The sequence below is a fragment of the Amblyomma americanum genome, chromosome 4 (genome assembly GCF_052857255.1).
Source record: "Amblyomma americanum isolate KBUSLIRL-KWMA chromosome 4, ASM5285725v1, whole genome shotgun sequence".
NCBI classification, from domain to species: Eukaryota; Metazoa; Arthropoda; class Arachnida; order Ixodida; family Ixodidae; genus Amblyomma; species Amblyomma americanum.
In genome coordinates this window covers 208679508-208700430 of record NC_135500.1, presented here as the reverse complement: position 1 = coordinate 208700430, position 20923 = coordinate 208679508, and the positions used below count along the sequence as shown (strand labels likewise).

Below are 20923 nucleotides of genomic sequence, written 5' to 3'. Positions count from 1 at the left end.
GCCCGTTGTTCGGAACAATTTACGCTTCGCGCACCGACCCAATCACACTTTTCATAACCGCAGCAGCGTTGGGTGGCTGGACGATCCGAAGGAAGCGAAATCCGGCAGCAGCTGCTCTCTTCGAGTTCCTGCTCCGTGGATTCTCTCGCGCCAGTGCGCCGTCTCCTTGAAAGCGGCAGCCGTGCGGTCAGCCTGTATTTTCTTTTTCCTTTCCTCGCTTCAAAGCTCGGGCGCTCGAGCGAAGTGTGATAGGACACGGACTTCAGGCAGCGGTATAAAGAGAAAAGAAACCACGGCAATTTATTTACCGTCGGCAGTGTTTTAGTAAACACATTGCTTACATAATTTGTGTGTGTGTGTGTGTGTGTGTGTGTGTGTGTGTGTGTGTGTGTGTGTGTGTGTGTGTGTGTGTGTGTGTGTGTGTGTGTGTGTGTGTGTGTGTGTGTGTGTGTGTGTGTGTGTGTGTGTGTGTGTGTGTGTGTGTGTGTGTGTGTGTGTGTGTGTGTGTGTGTGTGTGTGTGTGTGTGTGTGTGTGTGTGTGTGTGTGTGTGTGTGTGTGTGTGTGTGTGTGTGTGTGTGTGTGTGTGTGTGTGTGTGTGTGTGTGTGTGTGTGTGTGTGTGTGTGTGCGTGCGTGCGTGCGTGTGCGTGTGCGTGTGCGTGTGCGTGTGCGTGTGCGCGTGCGTGCGTGCGTTTTACATAGCTCCCTTTATCCCCGCATTCCTTTCTCACTCCCTATTTCATGAGCTGCATTGAATAGAATGAAAATTGCGAATATTTCAAAAGCATATATAGCGTAGTCGTCTAAACCCGCCACGGTGGCTCAGTGGTTAGAGCGCTCGACTACTGATCCGAAGTTCCCGGGCTCGAACCCGACCCCGGCGGCTGCGTTTTTATGGAGGAAAAACGCTAAGGCGCTCGTGTGCTGCGCGATGTCAGTGCACGTTAAAGATCCCCAGGTGGTCGAAATTATTCCGGAGCCCTCCACTACGGCACCTCTTTCTTCCTTTCGTCCTTCACTCCCTCATTTATCTTTTCCCTTTCGGCGCGGTTCAGGTGTCCAACGATATATGAGACAGATCCTGCGCTATTTCCTTTCCCCAAAAAACCAATTACTATTATTAGTAGTAGTAGTAGTCTAAATTTATGCATATGTATTGCAGCTAACGCCTGCCTTGATTGAATCAATTGTTTATTTTTTCTGCGCGGAAGGACTGCTTGATATTTTTTTTTCTGCAGGAAAAATATCAAGCAGTCCTTTCGCGAACGAATAGGTCGCGTAACTTTGCTTTCCTTACTTATTTCACCCATCATGACGCAATTTTTTAGCAAGAATTGAATCAGAATTTATCGTAGCTAGTACAAAGCGATAAAAATTATGTAACCCGACGCAAGATGCTATGAGCACTCTAAAGGTGTCTGTGGCACTCGTAACCCAATAGTCAAAATTACTTAGAGTTCTTTATATACCTTGTTGTGCGAGAACTAAGTTTGGACGGTTTCATTTTCCCTTACTGAATTTTTTTTTTCTATTTAATTATTACTTCCTTGATATCACTGACAAAGTGCGTGAAGTAACTGAGAAGACCTTTACCGAGGTTTCGGAAAATAGAGTACTCAGTCAGAGATGTAATGCTAAGCACTAATCTGATAATGATTTTTTTAACGTCGACATAAAGTTCTGAAACTGATTAACGAGTGCCAAATGAGACACATTTCTGACGTTGAGTAGTCTCCGCGATTTCATCGCATCGGAAGTGGCCAACCGAAAGCTCATTAAGGTGCAAGTCTTAGTCTCTCACTTTAGTTTCAACTAATCCTCGGTTACCTGAACTGCACTTCTTTATCTCAGCACTGCCCTAGCAGCTCAAATCGCTCCATTCCATCTCCCACCAGATGTCAGCCACATCCTCGTTCCACTGCTACGCACACTCACTGCATCTAAAAGAGCAAACAGACAGCATTCCCTCAAACTTGCGTAGGAAGGGTTTCCCTTCCCTAGCCACATCGTCTATCAAACCCGCTTTTATCAGCTCGCTGCCAGACGCGTTTGCAGCGAACGCGACGCGCTGCGAAACGGCGGCAGGAGAGAGCAGAGCCAAGCCTGTAGCCCAGCCAAGCCAAGCCGAGTCGAGTCAAGCCGCCGCCTCCTCTACGCCGCTCGTTCGCAGCGAGGAAGGGCTGCGTCAAAGGACGCTTCACGATGGAAACACTCTAAAGCTCGCCTTAGATGCGCCAAGTGCGCCTAGACGCTGCCCCGCCAGATATGAACCTCCTCTCTACTCCCTCCTTTCCCTCCTCCTATTCCTGCTCCTCTCCTCTCGAAGTCCGTCCACGCCAGTTGCGTTCTCCTCGAGTTTCTCGACGGTTTGGCAGACCCAAAGTTTTTAGAGAGAAATAAACTCTAAGCTCCTTGGGGAACCGCCTTCGTGACCTCTTCGCGACTGAACCAAGGAGCTGCTTGGCCGCTTTTATTTTATTGTTCGTGACTCTTGGTTCCAGCTTTGCTCGAATGCTTTGGTTTATTCGTTTGTCAGCTTTTATTACACCTGCGTGTGACGATTCGAAGGGAAAACACTTGGCGCTTGATCTTCGCCTGTTTTGTTTCGACAGCGCTCATTTATATTGATTTCCCCAGCGTTCTCGAAGAAAATCAATACTGCCTTTCTGTTCAGTCCCTGGTGGTGGGGCGGCTCTGGAGGCCTGTAATAGTTTGTTGCAAATAACCTGAGAGGGAGAAATTATGGATATTAATAACGCACTTTCGTTCGATAACAACATGTGAATAACGCCGTTTCTTCTACTTTTTTTATTCTCCTGAACACATCGCTGCGTAAAAGGAGAGGCGAATACAGATTTGGTTGAAACGAGGTGAAAGAAAAAGGCTGGCTATGGGAATTTTTGCTATGTGAAACTTAAACCGCTTTATTTTCATAGGGCCCCGTGCTTTCTTTGCTCAATGTTATTTTTTTTTCAGACAGCGTTATAAAGATAACACAGGCACCAACGACGCCTTTAATGCGGGTAGTTTTTCCACGCTTCGGAAAACTAATTTTCTCGTGTGTCTGCAGGTTTTCACTCTAATTTTATTCAGGTCGAATCCCCGCTTTCTAACACATTAAGAAAAACTGAACTGTAATCAAATTTTTCTTTCATTTCAACGCCCCTCCCCCCCCTCCCCCCGTACAATCCCTCTTAGTAAAATAACAGCTTTCCCAAGCCTAACCGAGCTTCTTTTTTATCTAGATGCTATATTTTTTCCTGCCCCTAGTGTTCTGTCTCGTCCGTACTTTGGACAACAGAGATTTGACGCGATGGAAGTAAAAGAGAAATTTTTCGTGGAAAATGCATTTACAACTGTTAGCCTTCTGAAATGGCTGTTTCTTTGTTTTTCTTAAAGTGAAATATTGTTCAGCGTTCATGGACGACACCGACAAAAACGGCATCAAGAAGGCTCTCTTTTGCAAGTTTTTTAACACAAAATTAATAATTAACACTTAACTTATGTCCCAGGCCAACATCGTATGTCATTACGCATGTAGCATTGGAAGGCCGCTGATTAATTTCTGGCACAGGCTTTTTTAGAGTGCAATGAACTCTGAGTACACCAACGTTCTTGCGATAATCTGCTACCGCTACTGGAAATGTGCGCGCAAACTCCTGCACAAGAGTTACACACCATAGCCATAGAGCCGACGAGGCGAAACTAGGTTTCAAGCTCTTCCTTGTTGATAAATTGCGCCTAATTAAAAGTTTAATTAGAGCGCCAAGTTGGGTCTGTGCTTTTATGGTACTGTATACAAGCGTCAACTCTTCTTAGAATATGGATCTGGATATGGGTAGATGTGGATAGAACATGGCTTAATTGTTTGGGACCTTTACACTCAAGGCAACATAACAAGCTGGAAACTGTCCAAAAGAAAGCAGTTCGATTTGTATATCGTTCATATACTTGGCGTACTTCCGCCAGTGCTCTAGTAAAAAAAATGCAGGTATGAACTGTCTACAAAAGCGGCGACAACATTACAGATTAAGACACAGGCACATGTTCTACGATAAACTTCGTACACACAAACAGTGTGAAAGCGCTCCAGCTAATTGTGTCATAATAAAAAATTAGCGCAGCCACATGATGAACATACGTGCGAGTAATGACAATGCATTGCAGTTATTTTAAAGTTCTATTTTTATTCTACTCCAATTCTATTGTAATGCTACTAATATTCCCCTGTAGTTAGTGCAGTTGTAAGTACTAGTACTGACTATTACTGGTTAACATTTTGTTGTTTTTTTTCGTGTTTGATGACGTAACACTGTCGCCAATATCGCGAGTTTCGTAACGCCGCCAATTTTTAGATGACGCCGGGATTTCGTGTCGATGAGCAACCTAATGCTTTCGCGTTAATATTGTAGAACTATTCCTGCCGTACTGATACATTCACTAACTCTTTCATTACGAGGACAATTCGTAAATGGAACCGACTTCCAGCCAGCCATGGAGAATTCCCACCTACTGACTAAGCATACAAGTAACGGGAAAAGAGATGCTCGTTATGACGTACATGGTCGTACATGGAGGTCGAGGGTTCGGATCCCACCAGTGGAATGTGCTTGTTTTTTTCTTCCGTTTTTACTAATCTCCCATTGATGAAAACTACAAATAAAAAACATTTCCTATGCTCCTTGGTTTCGGTGGCTGTTGGCTTGCGTCATGTACATCTACCGACTCAAAAGCTCTTCAGTTGCATGCCCCGCATGTGTTCTACCAGAAAAATGATTTCTGAATATTCTTTAGGGTGAATTTAGAGCCCGTGGTGTTCGTTTCTGTTCACTGTGTTTCCGTCTTCTGCTGCGCTACAGTGTTTTTCAAAACTATGAACCAACAAGCCCACAAAGCGAAACTTCCACGCCCAAAGTATACCTCCGATATTTGTTCTGTTGAAGTACATAATCCCGCTTTCGGTGATTGAGTACAGTTATGAAAAGCTTATTCAAATCCATTACAACTTCAAAGTGAGATGTACCGGTGCCCTGGAAATTGAAATATGAGTGCTATTTTTTTTTTATTCACCGCTGTTTTATCCAAGGAAAATGTAAATATAAGTAGAATAATGTTTCGTTTGCCGGCAATGAAATCTAGAACAGCTGCGTGCGTTTTTAAGGTACAACCGTAAAAGAAGGAGCCTTTCCAAGCGTTCAGTTAAACATAAAAAATACGATAGTGTCTTTTTTTATGTACTTCCGAGCACAGCAAACAAAAGGCTATGCCCCCCCCCCCCCCCCCCCCCCCCTTTATCGGGACGTAGGCTTGGCCGCAGGGGCAACGACTTCCTGGTCGTGATTCGGGCGCACTGCTCAAAGGTTTTTTTTTAGTTTACCTAGCAGCGAGCACCCCTACCCTGAGAAGATACATGGAAAATAGAGGAAGGTAAAGTACGAAACGATATTGAATTTAGATAATCTTATCGCCCCTTGTTTTTATTGTGCGCAGTACACGACGATGTGTTTGGCACTAGAGGAGAGCTTTCCGCTTTAGGATTGGCCCAAGTGCCCCGCAAGTCCAGGAGACGTTTCGTCGGCCGTGTGTGCATGCCAGTAAAGAAGGATGCATTGCTGGAGATCTGCAGCATGGACAAGGGGGGTCTGGTTCTAACTGAAATCATGTACCTAAAAATGAGCAACAGTGTGGAAAGTATTACCCTTGGGCACAACTGTGATAAATGGAGAAATTTTACACTGTAAAGGATTAAAAATTCCTGCGTGGGTACACTCTTCTCTGGCAATTGTAACCAAGCTACAACACCGACCATGCAACCACCAATTTCGAAATTTGAGATTTTATCTGTGGAAAATGTATCGCCAGCCCAGAAGACGTGCTATACCAAACCGGCTTTTTTTTTTGTGCGTTTCGTATGAAGGAGCAAGCTCCGCTGCTGATATCGAGATACTATTCCATAGCTTCTATTAACCTGGATTCCATCTCTACATTATGATTATTGATCAAAAGTTGACACTTTTACATAATGTCTGCGCGCAGCACATAGAAACTTCGTATTTGGACATTCTTGAGTTGTTTTCATTTCTTTTAGATTTTCATGTAATTTACTTGATACTTCACTGTTGCTTGAAATGTGATCCTGCATTCCAACTTATCTGCCTTCGCCAGGTATTTCAGCTTTTATCTGTACTAGCAAAAAGCTTTCTTTTCTTTTGCGTACTGAAGCCGTTGGTTTCTCTAAGCAACATAGAATCAAGCAGTACGTTCTATATATATACGGTTAGCAGGAACTACTGAATATATTAGCTTCTTTTCGTGTGAGCCACATTATTCAGCTTTTTTTTTACTTTAAAGATTAAACAAATATATGAACTACAAGAAATAATCTCGTTTAGTATGGCACTTTTCTCCATTTTTCTTTGGTAGTCATTTCTTTTATTCTTGTTTCTTGTATTCGCCTTCCTTCGTTTTTTGGCTCTCATAAAAAAAAAAAGCTGCAACCGTGCACCCTACTGCGCGGACCCTTCTCTAACTAGTTTTTTCCGCGAACTATTGCATACTACAACTCAGTCCCTGGAACAATTAGGTCACTGCTATTAAACGCCTTCCTGTTAGAAATTAATTCCACCTGATTTTATGTTTTGCGTGTTGGTGCTAGTGTATTGCTGAATTTACTCTTTAGTACTGCATCATTGCATTGCTATTTTGTTATTCTCTATTACTGTTTCAGGGCTCTGTCCTATTTCTCGTCAATTTTTGTTTTCATCATTTATTGCCTTCTTATCAAGTTTTCTATAGATTTGTTTAAGCCACTCCTGCAATATCCCCATAAAGGGGCTGCAATACGTATAAATAAACAAAATAGATAAATGCATATGCGACGGTAAATAAAAATTGTAGCACAATGTACCCACTCAAGTCAACATTTTTTTCTCTCGCACATACTTCGTTTTCGTCACCTCTCCACTCACTAGTCGGGGATATTCTCCTTCTGTCACAAAAGGCGCAAGGAACAGCCTCGGAGCAGTTTCAACAGCTCCCTAAAATGTCCCTCGGCGAGGCGTCGTTCCTTTCGAAATGCGGCCTCCTTTGAGCGCGACAAGTGGGTGGAGGAAATCGGTCACGCCACAAACGAGCTGCTTTCTCTGCGTCGCCTCACGCGCACAAACGCCTGCACTCACACACGCACACTGAGTCATTGCGTTCACCGCCGAGCACATCGTCACGCCGGCGCCTGCCCTGATGTTCACGGCGGGTTGGCGAGACGAGCATCATTCTCGCGGTAAAGTGCGCTGGTGTCGCCTCGCTCTGATTACGGATATTAGCAGAGAGAGCGAACCTGCGACAAATGCGGCCTCTTCCCGCTGCGTTGGAATAGCGCGTTTGTAGCAGAGTATACCGCCCCTTTCCTCTTCACTGGGAACATGTTTAAGCTTTATCCGAGAGAGTATTTTTCTTTCTTTTGCGGGAAAGTGCAGCAGCTTTGTTGTCGCCGCGGCAAAGATTGTCGACACAGGCTCGTCCGAGAAATAAACGAGCAAAGAACAGAAGACGCGAGGGGCATTAGTGGACCCGGGGTGGACGCTTGACGAGCATTTGATGTTGATCTCTTCCTTTTGCGAGAAACCCGTGTGGGGACTCGAGGGCGGCCGCTTCGTCTGCACCACTGCTAACGTATCCGGGATGTGTTCAGCGGCTGCTGAGCGCGCAGAGTTAACACTGTGTGCTGTAGAAAACTTATTACAGAATAGTGGCCATTAGATAACGAAACATTGCATCATTTATTGTTTTTTTTTTCAGGTTCAAATATCTTCACACTGTTGTGAGAACGACAACCCCAGCTCGTAAATAGTTATCCGTCAGTCTACTTAATGAAATGAATTACTACTGCTAGTTAGATGGCTTTTACACTGACCAATTCTCTAGCCCTTGGATGACAAGCCCACTCTCTGTGTCTATCTGTTTCTCGTATTCTCGGCGAGGACAGCTTTTTCGGGCTGTGGTTGCACGGAAGCCGTTTTCACGATATACTAATACGTTCGTGTAAGCCTTCAACAGTAGCCGACGCTGTGGCTGCCAAGGCATGAGCCATCCACAGTCCGAGCCTCGAATAGAAATTTTATTCTAGAACGCGAAGCGCCACTGAGACCATTGCCAGCAACATGTGAAGAAACGTCTTCAGGGGTACGCTTGCAAGATGTTTATCCAAACTTCGTGACTGACATATTACCTTAGTCATTTTTATTTTGAGCTAATTTGCGGGAAAATGTGCTACGCACTGCGAATTTGTATAATTATGTCGATTTAAATTCGCCGCTCTTATCAGAATTCCTGGAAATTCACATCACATATTCCATTCTTTTCTTTTAGCTTCCGTGCTTATAGGGGCAGCGTATCTGTGTTGCTCATTACATCCTAATTCTATACGGCAACTGAATTGTGCTAGAATTATGTCAGAAAAGTATTTTTTCGTGCTATAGTTAACGAGAAGTAAAAAACAGGAAATATTTCGTGCACAGTATATTGAACCGCAAAAAAAAAAGTCACGACTCATCACTAAATATATGAAAGAAATGGAAGAATTTCAAGCAAGACGAGAAACAGAAAGAGAGGCACTTTGATAAGACATTTCAAAATTCGTGCATTTACAGAACAAGACAGCACAGAGACGGAAAGCCCTCTTCGGTAGGCCTGATCAGATTCCTTAGCAAATTGGACGGAATGCTCCCCAAGTTCCTTTTTCTTTCATGTTTAGCCTTCGCGTCCTTTTAAAGCGGAAGTATCGACCAGAAGAGAAGCGCTCTGCTTTTATTGCTTACCGCGCTACCTTCACGACAGGTAGTGCAGCATAGGTAAGTGCAAAAATCTATGCAGTCTCAACGACGTCTTGAATACGCCTGCTCTTCCTATGCCTTTGCATAGAACCGAACCTGAATTCACGACCTATATGCTGCATTTTTTATACCTTGGAAGCTTTAAAGCAGTTGCCTTCAAAATAAAATAAAATACTAAGCCTCAGAATGCGCAAGATTTTATTCTTCTTCGAAAAGAAAACGTTAGTTTTTGGGGCCTATTCGTTTAGTACATTTTGATGACGCGTTATACTTCAGATTTTTGTTTGGTCGAGTATGTATTCGGAGACCTGATTTGCCTCTTTTGAGGACTACGGTCGATAAACCGAACTCCCGCACTAAGGCGCAGCTTGCGTAAGTTTTGGATTTCGTTGCAGATGAATAATTTATGAAAATTTGCTATGCTTCACAAAGTACCGAGGCGACAACACGAAGCTTCTCTTTCCCGTCAGTCTTGAAAAATTATTCGTGATGCTGTAATGCGTTTAGACCCCCTTTGGCGTGAAAAAACGCGCAAACAGCTCTTTATTAACACCGCAATGCGCACCTAAACGCTCAACAGAAGCAGCACATAGCGCAAGTGTAAATTAAAACGTCTAAATGTAGAATGTCAGTCCACCAGCTTTTTAATAATACCAGAGGGGGCGTTGATAGTCAGGCGCTGAGCCCAACTCAAGACGCACAGCATGGCTACAGAATGGATGTCACGTTACAAGTTACAGTAACTATTAATGCAACATACACTCCTTTAGTTTTCGTTGTTCGTTATGGTTTTCCTATTTTACATACGCAGAGGCATTGGCATACGTACTTACGTACAGACATCCACACATTTGTTTACGGTCGGAGATACAACATAAGCCTGCGGTGAAGCTCCGCTTACAATCATGGCCGCCACACAGAATCCTTTTGCAGCCGCCGCGGTGGCTGAGTGGTTATGGCGCTCGGCTGCTGGCTCAAAAGACGCGAGTTCGATCCTGGCCGCGGCGGTCGAATTTCGATGGAGGCGAAATTCTAGACGCCCGTGTACTGTGCGATGTCAGTGCACGTTAAAGAACCCCAGGTGGTCGAAATTTCCGGAGCCCTTCACTACGGCGTCTCTCATATCCTGAGTCGCATTGCAACGTTAAACCCCCTTAAACCAAACCAAACAGAATACTTTTGCGATAAGAAGATAGCCCATTATTAAAGTGTTTGTGTTACCTAACGAGAAGCTCGTTCTAAAATGAAATTATAAGCGCCAGAATTTTTACGCATCTGGCTTCCTTATTGTACAGTCAAAAAATAAAAAGCTCCTCTCAGCCACAGCTGTGATCGGTCAGCGGTGTAATGCACAACCTTGTTGGCCGTGGTCCATAGCTGCCAGGCGCTGTTGTTTTTTCTTTTCAGAATTTATTCTACTCGAGACCTTTGCAACCTAGGCGTTGCGACATTATTTGCTAAAATGATGCGTTCACCTGCATGCCGCTATCGTGCTCCCAGCATGCCTGCACCGGTGCACACGCAGATCGCCTTTCCGTAAGAATTCTCTCCATTGTTAATAGACTGCGAAAGGAATGGCAAGAAAGTTACAGAAGGTCTCGGGTGAGGACAAGTTCGCGGCTGAAACCTTCAGCGCCGAGGTAACCCCTACAAGAAGCCACACAATGCGCCGCGAAAAAGACGCAGTCTCCCCTCTTGTTCAGCGGCAGACGATGGAGTATCAGGGTGTAGCAGCCAGTGCCATCGCCACCATCGGCCCAGTCAGCACAACCGAAGTATTACTCCACAATAAAGCTGCGTATAATTATCGAAAAGAAATCCTCTGCTCGTAAATATTAGACGTCTCAAGTGTCATTGCCCATCTGTCCTGTTGTTAGTGCGCATTAAGGGCGCGACAAATACCACCGAAATATTTAGTTGAATTAGATATTCGAAGGAATGGAAAATTTATAAGCTTATATTGTGAGGAGTTAGCAGTTAGCAGCGAAGAATCCCACATTAAATAAAATGTAAAATTATATTCACTGAAAAAAGATACGCATAATATTTTTTAGGCAAATGTAGGAAAAAATTTACGCCACAGATTTCGATGATAGAAACCAAAAATTCTGAACGCTAGAGGTAATGAAGAAAACAAACAAAAAGTGGAGTGGAGTAGTAACGATTCTAACGCCCATGGAGAGAGGACCGAAAAAGAAGGACTAAACGCGACCACTTGGAACGACGTGCTTGTGGAGCCCAGCTGTAATGTCTACGGCGCATTGCATTTCCCACTGAAAAGCAGTAGTAAAGGCAATACATTATTAGTCAACCAAGCACAAGGCTAAGTTAACTCAATTTTTTCTAATAATAATCGTTAATTCGATTTAGCATACCTTACTATGCATTACCTTAGCCCATTTTCAGTAATTGCGTGATTGAGGTTTTTGAAATATCACCCACTCACAGAGGAATCGGTGTGTCAAACGGCTCAGATTTATTCGTTTTGAATAATTGTGCTACAGAGGAAACCAAAATACTGTTGTCAAGCTTTACAATAGAGCTTTAACAGGGGACATTTCGCGAAAAAGGAAACAAAAGCTACCTTATCATTAAAAATAAAAATAAACAATTGATGGGCCCTGTGGTCTCCTATGTACACAGATAAAAAAACGAGGCAATTACGTTCCTTCGTTAGGATCCTCAAAAGCGCTTAAAGCGGAAGCTTCTCATTGGCGAAACGCCGATGGCCCCTTCGGCGTCGTCTCGACTCATTTAATTTAACGGCCGCGCCCATGCCTGGCGCAGGTTATGTGCGCAAGCGGGCGGCGCGTCATTAAGCCGCTGAACTCGTTAGCGCGGCGGAACGGAATTCGCTTTTCTCTTTTGCATATTTTTTTGTGAGTCGCAGAAAAACTGCTCCTTCAGGAATGAGCACTCTTGATCCTCAAAATGGGACGAAGATCAGACTCCGGCTTGCCATGTTGCTCGCAGTATTCCTGAAATTCGGTGGCTTCACGCCACGACATTTTCTTTGCGTGCCTCAGGTGCGATGGCATCTTTTGGTTTGTTTTTACCTATGCTTTCCTAAGCGACAATTTGGCCCAGTCTTTAGTGTCTGCTGTTAAGCGAGTTGGCCATAATGAGGCCAGCTGTTATTTACCCTCACATGGCGCCTATCAGATAACTCCTGGCGGCATGCGACAAGAAACGTGTGACCAAGCAAGTGCAGCTGATACGTGAGCCCGCATTATATTATTCGTGTCAGCAATAGATATACCAACCGAGCTTTGTGCCCTTCTTCTGCGCGGCGAAAAGTCTTCCGGGTCGTCTGCAGCACTTGTCCATAAATGAGACTTTCTCGAGAACGCCGGAGCCATGGCCCAAATGTGCAGTTCTCTTTGGACAGCAGGCGAAATCGGGAGTTCTCGGTTGCTCTGTGCTCCGCTTATCCCGAAGAAGTCCACCACACAAGGACCGTTGCAAACTCCTTAACTAAGTTCTTTTTTATCCTTATGCAGTGTGAAAAGCAGATCTCGGAATCAACAACTTTATTTCGGTCACTTAATGGTAAACACCAGTGGTTATGGCTCTCGGCTGCTGACCGGAAAGACGCGGGTTCGGTCCCGGCCGTGGCGGTCGTATTTTGATGGAGGCGAAATTCTAGAAGCCCTTTACTATTTGATGTTAGTGCACGTTAAAGAACCCCAGGTGGCAGAAACTTCCGCAACTCTTCCCTGCGGCGTCCCTCATAGCCTGAGTCGCTTTGAGACGTTGAACCCCTATAAACGTAAACCTAATGGTAAACACCTTAAAATTCAAACGCAGAAGATAGCACTGCACACTACAGAGAAAAGAGGATGCGGGGAATCTCGGAAGCAATGAACCTTTAAAAGATTCTGGGAGCAAGTTTGACAGAGAAGATTTTTTGTGGACTCGTGAGCTTGCCGAGTTAAAGCAGTGAGCTAATGCATTAGGGGAACCAACGAAAGCAAGGGCTGTGTTGTATAAGTATCTCCAACAGACAGTATAAGTTGTATAAGTATCTCCAGTTGTTAAGTATCTCCGAACACGATGAGATTAGAGTACTTGGTCTCCTTATCCACAAACATCGACGGGCTGATACCACACTAGCAAAACTGCGCAAGGTGGGGGACCAGGTGGGCCGGATGGTCCGCCGGGTTTCCAACAAACGCGGGGGGTTACGGTGCAGAGACGCTTTGCGGCTGGCGCATGCATTCGGGACCAGTGGAGTCCTCTACTCGACTCCTTACCTCCACCTACGCAAGTTTGATGAGAACGCCCTCGAAGTGATTCTCAGAAAGATGTACAAGCGTGCCCTCGATCTCCCGATCACCACATCCAACCATCGTCTCATGGGCCTGGGGAAGGTTAACACATTCGCGGAGCTCCGAGAGGCGCACTTGACAAATCAATACACAAGGCTTTCAAAAACGCCGTCGGGTCGCCGCCTATTAGCCCGACTACACATCCACCACCCAACACTTACGGAAGAGCGCGTACGCATTCCTGAAATCTGGAGATACGCCCTGCACGTACGCCCTCTTCCGGCCAACATGACACGTGACGACCACAGTGGCAGGCGCCTTGCGCGGGTGGAGGCACTGGCCCGTCACTATGGGAACAAACATGGCATCTTCTACGTGGACGCCTCAGGCCCTCACCATGGGGGGCGGTACACGGCCGCAGTCGTCCACCAAAAAATCGTGGTGAATGGCCTAACGTTCCGAGCTCAAGACATAACACATGCGGAAGAAGTTGCCATCGCGTTAGCCGCCGCAAACCAGGAGTCGCGAGTGATCGTCACCGACTCGAGAGGGGCCTGCAGAAATATTAAACAGAGGTACATTCCTCTCTTTGCGCATCGCATCCCTCAAAACAGTAACTACCTCGGGGCCCCCGCGTCTCGAACGATTCTATGGGCTCCAGCTCATATGGGCCTCGAAGGCAATGAAACGGCAGACGCCGCCGCCCGCGCGCTCACTCTCCGGGCAACGCCTTCAGACCCTTTGAATACAGATCCCGAACCCAATCCGGCCCTCACTTTTCGAGAAATTACTGAATTATTCCAATTCGGCCATGCAATTTATCACAAGCCTTGTAAGTGCCTCACAAAGGTGGAGGAACGCACACTCCTCCGCCTTTACACCAAAACGCTGCTGTGCCCGGCAGTTTTAAAACACTTTGATCCTGCCTGTACAGGAGAATGCCCACACTGTGCGGAGAAGTCTTCGGACATCTTTCACATGGTGTGGGCATGCCAGTCAACCCCGAACCTCGCCCCCAAACCCAACCCCACCCGGGAGGACTGGGAGGCAGCCCTGCTCGGCTGCTCGGACCTGGCAAGCCAGAAGGCCCTGGTCCATCGAGCCCGAGTCGCGGCGGTCGCCAATGGGCTCCTGTAATGAGGAGCCCACCTAGAGATTGCGAGAGGTTGCTCCGGCTACCTCGAGCTTCCTCCCTGAAATAAAGTTTTTCACACACACACACACACCAACAGAAAACCTAAAGCATTCGCTACAGTGTCCTGTATTAAAGCAAATGCAATCAGGCAAAGCCACACACTTATTTCTTGAGTCTCACGCTTCTCTTGAGCACTCTTGAGAGCCTCGTTCAGTTAAGTGCGCATACGATAATGTGCAGTCCCAGTCTCCGTCCACTTACATTCGCTTCGCCTGGCTCGATTCCATCAAAAGCAGAACAAGAATACTTTCTACTCACCGCCTTGGACGTGCGCTAGGCGGCTCTTGACGAGACCGTGTTGATTGGACGCCACGCATCGGTACGTGGCCGAGTGCACCTCCGGTCTGAACTGGGAAGACCCAAAAGGTCGCAACACAAGCGAGCCATTCGGAGAGATCTCCATGAGGCCGAGGATCTGAAACCGCGTACCAGAAGCGTTTAATGGCGAGGCAGTGGCTCCAGTCAGCTAGTCAAATTCTCAACTAGGAATCATTTACGGCCAATGCAATCAATACATAACAATGCATCGATATATAACATAGCAGACAACGCCCCTCAGACAGGAGACATTTTATGAGAATTGTAGCAAGCCGTTTGTTTTTTCCACAGGTTAATAATGCTCGTATCCTGTTATGATGATTGTAGCAAACCATTTGCTTGTGCCACAGGTGAACATAATACGCAAAAGCAAATAATTTGGTGTTCTTGAAGTACTATTAAATTTACCCAGCTTGCAGAAAGTATGGTGCTGAAACAAGGATGATATAGAGAGCATGAATTATCGCTTCGTTCTCGTTATGAATCGTTATTCCAATTATCCCATTGGTTTGTGGTCCCAGCTGAAAGCTTTTCCTCTGAAGCTGCAGCCTCACCTTACTCTCGCTACTGTATTCATTTAGCTGCAATCAGCCCCGCCACCACCCAATTACCGGCAAAAGGGTGTAGACTCTTCGAGTAACTGCCAACGTACAGTCATAAACAAAAGTTTGCGGTTTGCAGGTTCGCAGAAAATATTTTTATTTCTGCGTCATCACGCAAAGCAGGCCAAAGAAAAGCCTGGAAACATAAGGGGACATACAAGCTCCATCTGCTTCCTTATAAAAATTTCTTTAGACAATCTATAGACTCTCCATAGACTCCTGTCTATAAAGTCTATAGACCTCCTGCATGTTTGTAAACAAACGAGGTGGCGCTGCAGTCGCTAGCGAGCTCGTGGTAGGCAAAAGGTCGGGGAGTGGCGTCGCGGATAGGTGTTGAGCGCGGGTTTTCAAGGCTTGTAGGCGCGTTTTCAGTTTCTGCGAATCATAGCAATGCTCGATGCTTCCAACTTAGTAATTTGTCGAGGTACACGAGCTCGCGTTGGCCATGTGCGGCCTATAAAGAGAAATAGTTTGCCACTGTACTGTATATATGGTTAGTAGTAAACATGAAGAAAGCGTTCCTGCCATTTATTTATGCGCTAGGCATTGAATAAAACAAGTTTTGACACTCTGCACTGGCCGGAATGATTTTACTTCGGGACAATAGTGAGGGGAAGTGCTGGCCTTGTTTCGGCGGATCAGACGTGCGCTCAGCGTCTGCTGACATACGTACGTGTCTCGCTGTGCGAAAAGTGGGGACAGAGTCGTGTCCCTGATCTCCTGTCTCGCTTAGCGCTGTTTTTAGCCGCATGACCACGCACCAGCCAGGCCGACTTGTCCGCTTGTTAGGCTGGTCGATTTGGTGAAAAAATTTTATTTCTAGAATTATTTTCTTTCCTACCCCTGAAGTCTAGTTTCGTGACGAAAAATTATAGCAAAATATTGAATACAAATTTATAAATTAAGCTTTTTAGAAGTGTGGTCGTCAAAAATTGTGAGGTAATTTCTTTGATTTCAGTGCCGCATTTCTTTGACCAAAGCGAAAGCGAAGATGCCATAAACGAGGGAATAAACTTTAAGGTTCGTTTTGTGACCTCTCACATTTTCTGCGACTGGATCACTCACCTTCGTAATTCGCATGAAAATCAAATGATTCAATTTGTCGTAAACTATTCCTGAGACGTTGAGGAGCGTAATAAATCTCTCGATTTTTTTCCCTACATGTGCAGTACTGTGTTAGTTATTTCTTGTAAGAAACGTTTTCATGTAACTATGCATGCATAAGTACTGATCATATAGAAAAAGAACTAATCGCGTCATCGTACAGAACAGGGCTTTATGTGCATGCTGGCATAGAAAAACTGCGCACTATCTACTCAATTATTTGAGACCATTGGGGGGACTTGACAACGGTGTCAATTATAATTACCCAGAACTGCACCAGGTATAGCTATAAATAAAAGGAATTACTGAAACTAGCGTAGTAATTTCATATTTGCACCAAGTTTAGTTACATATCGCATGCATGAATAACGAAAACACTTTTCATTGCCGCGTCCCCTCTCCATCTCGCCACGTGTCTGTTAGTAGCACGCCTGCGGCTGCTTCTTTCCAAACAAGCTTCGCGACCATGTACTACCTCATGAAACATGACCCATGCATGATGCAATGAAAAAGCATATGGCGTTTAGCACACTTAAGGTACGCTATTCTAAGCACAGCAACGCGACCGCGCAAGATTGACACAACTTACCAGACTTCTTTCTACTCGAATGAAATAATTGCGTCGTCATATCAAGAAACAGTTTCAAGTAAATATTAAATGCCATAAAATGCGCCATTAAAACATGGTGTGCTATTAACAAAAAAACGCATTCCTTGGGGGCGAGTGAACCTGTCGGCGCCCTGTGCACTCCGGCTCAAGGTGATAATTACGTGTGCAGCTGCATATGTCTTTTTTTTTCCTTGAGCAATTATCAGCCTACTATCCTGAAGTTCAGGTGAATGAACGCAGTAACTTGCATGCTATTAAGTGCATTGAGTGGCAGTGCCTATCGACTCCCAGACTTCGCGCTTTACTACCGTGGGCCAATGCCTGTCAGCCAGTTTCCGGATGCGGCATTTATGCGCGAGAAACCTATCGAGGCTAATTTAATATTTTTTATGCTACTACGCGGATCCAGCAGTGACGCAGCTGGTCAATACATGCTGCTTCTGCAGTGCACAGGCTTGAAGCAGCCGCCGGTAGCTGCGGCAGCTGCGGTAGGCACGGGCAAGCGGAACCTGTTTTGCCTACCATGCGAAAGTCGCTGCTAACATCAGCGCCACCGCATCTTCGTGACGTCGCGGGGTGAAGGAGGTCCATAGACTCTCTATAGACAAATCCTAGAGAACAGGCTATAGGCAATACAAACCCTATAGACAGTCTATAGACAATCAACAGATTTATGGACATACACTTTTAGCAAACTTTTCTATAGACAGTCTATAGACTGTGAATATATAACAATAAATATCTAAAGGAAGGCAATAGACTCTATAAGAAATCTACAGACTGTCTATAGACCATATTTGTATGGGTCGGAACGTATATTATCTGACTTGCTACCGAGGCAACGCAGAAGTAAATTGTTTTTCGCGAATTTGCATCCCGTAAGCTTTTGTTGGTGACTGTACATGACGAGCCGAACGACATCCAGAACATCCCCGTGCGGCAAGAATTGGCCGGGTTCTGCAGCCCGTGCGCTGTTCTCACCGGCTGGACGGCCCTTCCGTCAGCCGTCTCCCACGTGACGCTGGGCGCCGGCTGTCCCTCTGCAGCGCAAAGAAGCGCGGCGCCCATCTCGCTCGAGAAGCGCACGACGATCGGAGGCTCCAGCTGGAGCCGGGGACCGTCGCCATCGACCCTCCGGTGAATAGCAGCCGACGCGCAGCAGCCTGCGTGGAAAGGGATCGATCGCTGGACTGTCGATGGCTCGCTAAAAATCAATCAATAACGGTTAAAGCTCTTAATTTACAATGACAGCCTCTGCACCACTATGAGCATACAGGGTGCTCACTGCATAGTCCAGAATATATTATTTAGTAGCGATACACAGAGATCGAAAACAGATTTTTATAGCTTATTGCAAGCGCTCCTTGCGACCGAGGGAAACCACGCTCAATATTTAACGAGATATTTGCACTGTTAACCGCCATGAAATTCATAAGACAATTTGTTGGTTTAATCAAACGGTGCACCGAAGTGTACAGCTTTGTGACAACGACAACTGGCGTCAGAAAATAAAAGGCTGAATCAACAGATAACCTCCAACACTAAGACACGTACTACATGACAATAACCAGCAATAAGCAACCCAGCTGCATGTCTGTAGTTTACTGTTTTCTTTACGTGGAAGGAGCTTTGTGACTCCGGTCGTTGAATAGCCGCCTACGGCTTTGACTTTCACAGAGTGACAAAGTTGTATTGAGAGAGTATAGAGGCTTACTGCCATATACGCTGCAGACACGAAATAACTAATGTGTGCGAGCGTACGTTTAATATTCCTTCTCTCAAAAAAACGAAACTGAATTACCCTGACTTCGCCCTCTCTTCAAAGCATACACAGTAGCGCAAGAAACCAAAACCGATAGCCTAGAAGACAGGACGACCGCTTTATAACTTTCAAATGAATGTTTATTCATGCAGTGTTGAAATATGCACACATTCATATGTTGAAGATTCCGGCCATGCTCGCAAGATGCCGTCCCATATCGGAACCTCGAGCTCCTGTCGTGCGAGTCTGTTATCTTGCACTACCATGTATATGCGAAACCAACTAGCCCAACTTTCCGTTAATGTAAGCTTTCTTGAGAACTTGGGCAATAATAATAATAATAATAATAATAATAATAATAATAATAATAATAATAATAATAATAATAATAATAATAATAATAATAATAATAATAATTGGTTTTGGGGAAAAGGAAATGGCGCAGTATCTGTCTCATATATCGTTGGACACCACGTCTGAACTTCTCGTAAATGTATTTCTTTATCTTTCAGTTCCTGATCAGTAATTTCCCAACGTGCATTCCCAAGACGAACCAAACAGCCGTTTTCGTGCATGAACTGAGCGTCGGGCGACTTGGCCTGCATAAAACAGTGCCTCTGTGAACACTAGAAAACGACCCTTCACTCACAGCTTGATTTGATCACGCTAGGCTTGTAGTGATCTGCCCACTCACCAGAAAGATGGCTCGATTGTCCTGTGAATGCACCTTCACGTTCTCAGCGAATGCTACTAGGTGTTCATAACAGGTGTTGGGATCCTACACAGGCGTTCTTCGGGAATGTCATGCTCATCATCGTAGTTATCTCATGCACGACGAAGTCATCTTGCAGGGATTCTTAAGTATCCTTGTCCTGCGCTTTCCGCGACCTCCCATTACCTACGTCTTGCCTAACCCCTTCTCAGTAGCTGATTGTCTGGAGTCTAATCTTGAGTTTCCGTACCCTTCGCAGCTGTCCAAACAAATGTTCACCAGTGATTACGAGCTTTGGGCAGTTTGATGTTCTCTCGAGAAACTGCCATCTGTGCATACGTGTTATGAAGGTGGAGTTGAGAGTGGTCGCTATTAAGAGAGGGAAGCAGGGCATTTGTACCTATCACTATGGTTTGTTCGGCCCGGAGGTTGGTAGATGGCGGGTTTCTTTTGATGTTGTAACATAGCAATTGTCATATTCCTTTCCGTCATTCGCTCTTCCGCGTTCAAACTTCCTTTCGAGCTCCTTTGCGTTAGCCTCATTGTTGCATTTATACGCATAGACATAGATAGACTGGCGAAAAATCGTATTTATTCTCCGCTTTAGCGCGATATGAGTCGCTTTATAGTCTATTACCGCCAACAGACCCTCGGAAGGAAGCCATCAATCTCACAAGTGAGCGTATAGCCAGTCCCTTTCGCCAGAAGCGGCTCCCTTTGATCGGCTGCGGAAACAACGACAGGGTGAGCGCTCGGGCAAAGGCGTTGCGCCGAACAAGTCTCTTTCTTCGTAAGCCGTTTACCGGCCGAAGGCGAGCAAAGGCCTCATTAGGCGAGATGATTCGCGTTTGTAACGGGCCGGAAAAGCCCTACGATGCACAGAAAGCGGGCCTAGCCCTTCTTGCTTCGACCAAGTAAAACATATGCCAGCCTCTTTCGGACTGCCGCTTGATTGCGTGGAGTCGGCATACAGGCAAGTTTGCCGCGCGCTGCGGTAGACGAGGCCACCATTTGCTTCGCCTGGTTTTAGGCAGCGTGCACTCCTCATGAACAGCACTTTCATCCGAGTAACTTCTCTGCTAACACAATAATATAAGCGAATACGTTACAGTAAACACAAACGGAAGATAAATTTGTATCGATCGCTCTTGCTGCGTGGCTGAGTGTTGCTAAAATCATCAACCCATAAAGCTGGTAAACTGCGGCTACTGATCCGGAGTGCCCGGGTTCGAACCCGACCGCGACGGCCGTGTTTCGATGGAGGCAAAACGCAAAGGCGCCCGTGTGCTGTGCGATGTCAGTGCACGTTAAAGGCCCCCGGTGGTCGAAATTATTCCGGAGCCCTCCGCTACGACACCTCTTTCTTCCTTTCTTATTTCACTCCCTCCTTTATTCCTCCCCTTACGGCGCGGTTCGGGCATCCGCTGAGATGTGAGAAAGATACTGCGCCATTTCCTTTCCCCAAAAACCAATTTTCGTTTTAATTTTAAGCTGCGGTGCGGCCAAGTCTCCCCATCGGTTC

General features: G+C 45.6%; 1 protein-coding gene across 1 annotated transcript in view; it reads right to left on the bottom strand.

Annotated features, from left to right (window-relative positions):
* LOC144127544 (cell adhesion molecule Dscam1-like) overlaps positions 1–20923 on the bottom strand; it is a 98933-nt gene that overhangs the window by 53335 nt on the left and 24675 nt on the right. Inside the window, exons 2-3 of the mRNA XM_077660536.1 lie at positions 17909–18090; positions 14552–14708 (exon numbers count right to left, since the gene is read on the bottom strand). Coding sequence (XP_077516662.1) covers positions 14552–14708; positions 17909–18090 — 339 coding nt within the window. The remainder of the gene's footprint in view (positions 1–14551; positions 14709–17908; positions 18091–20923) is intronic.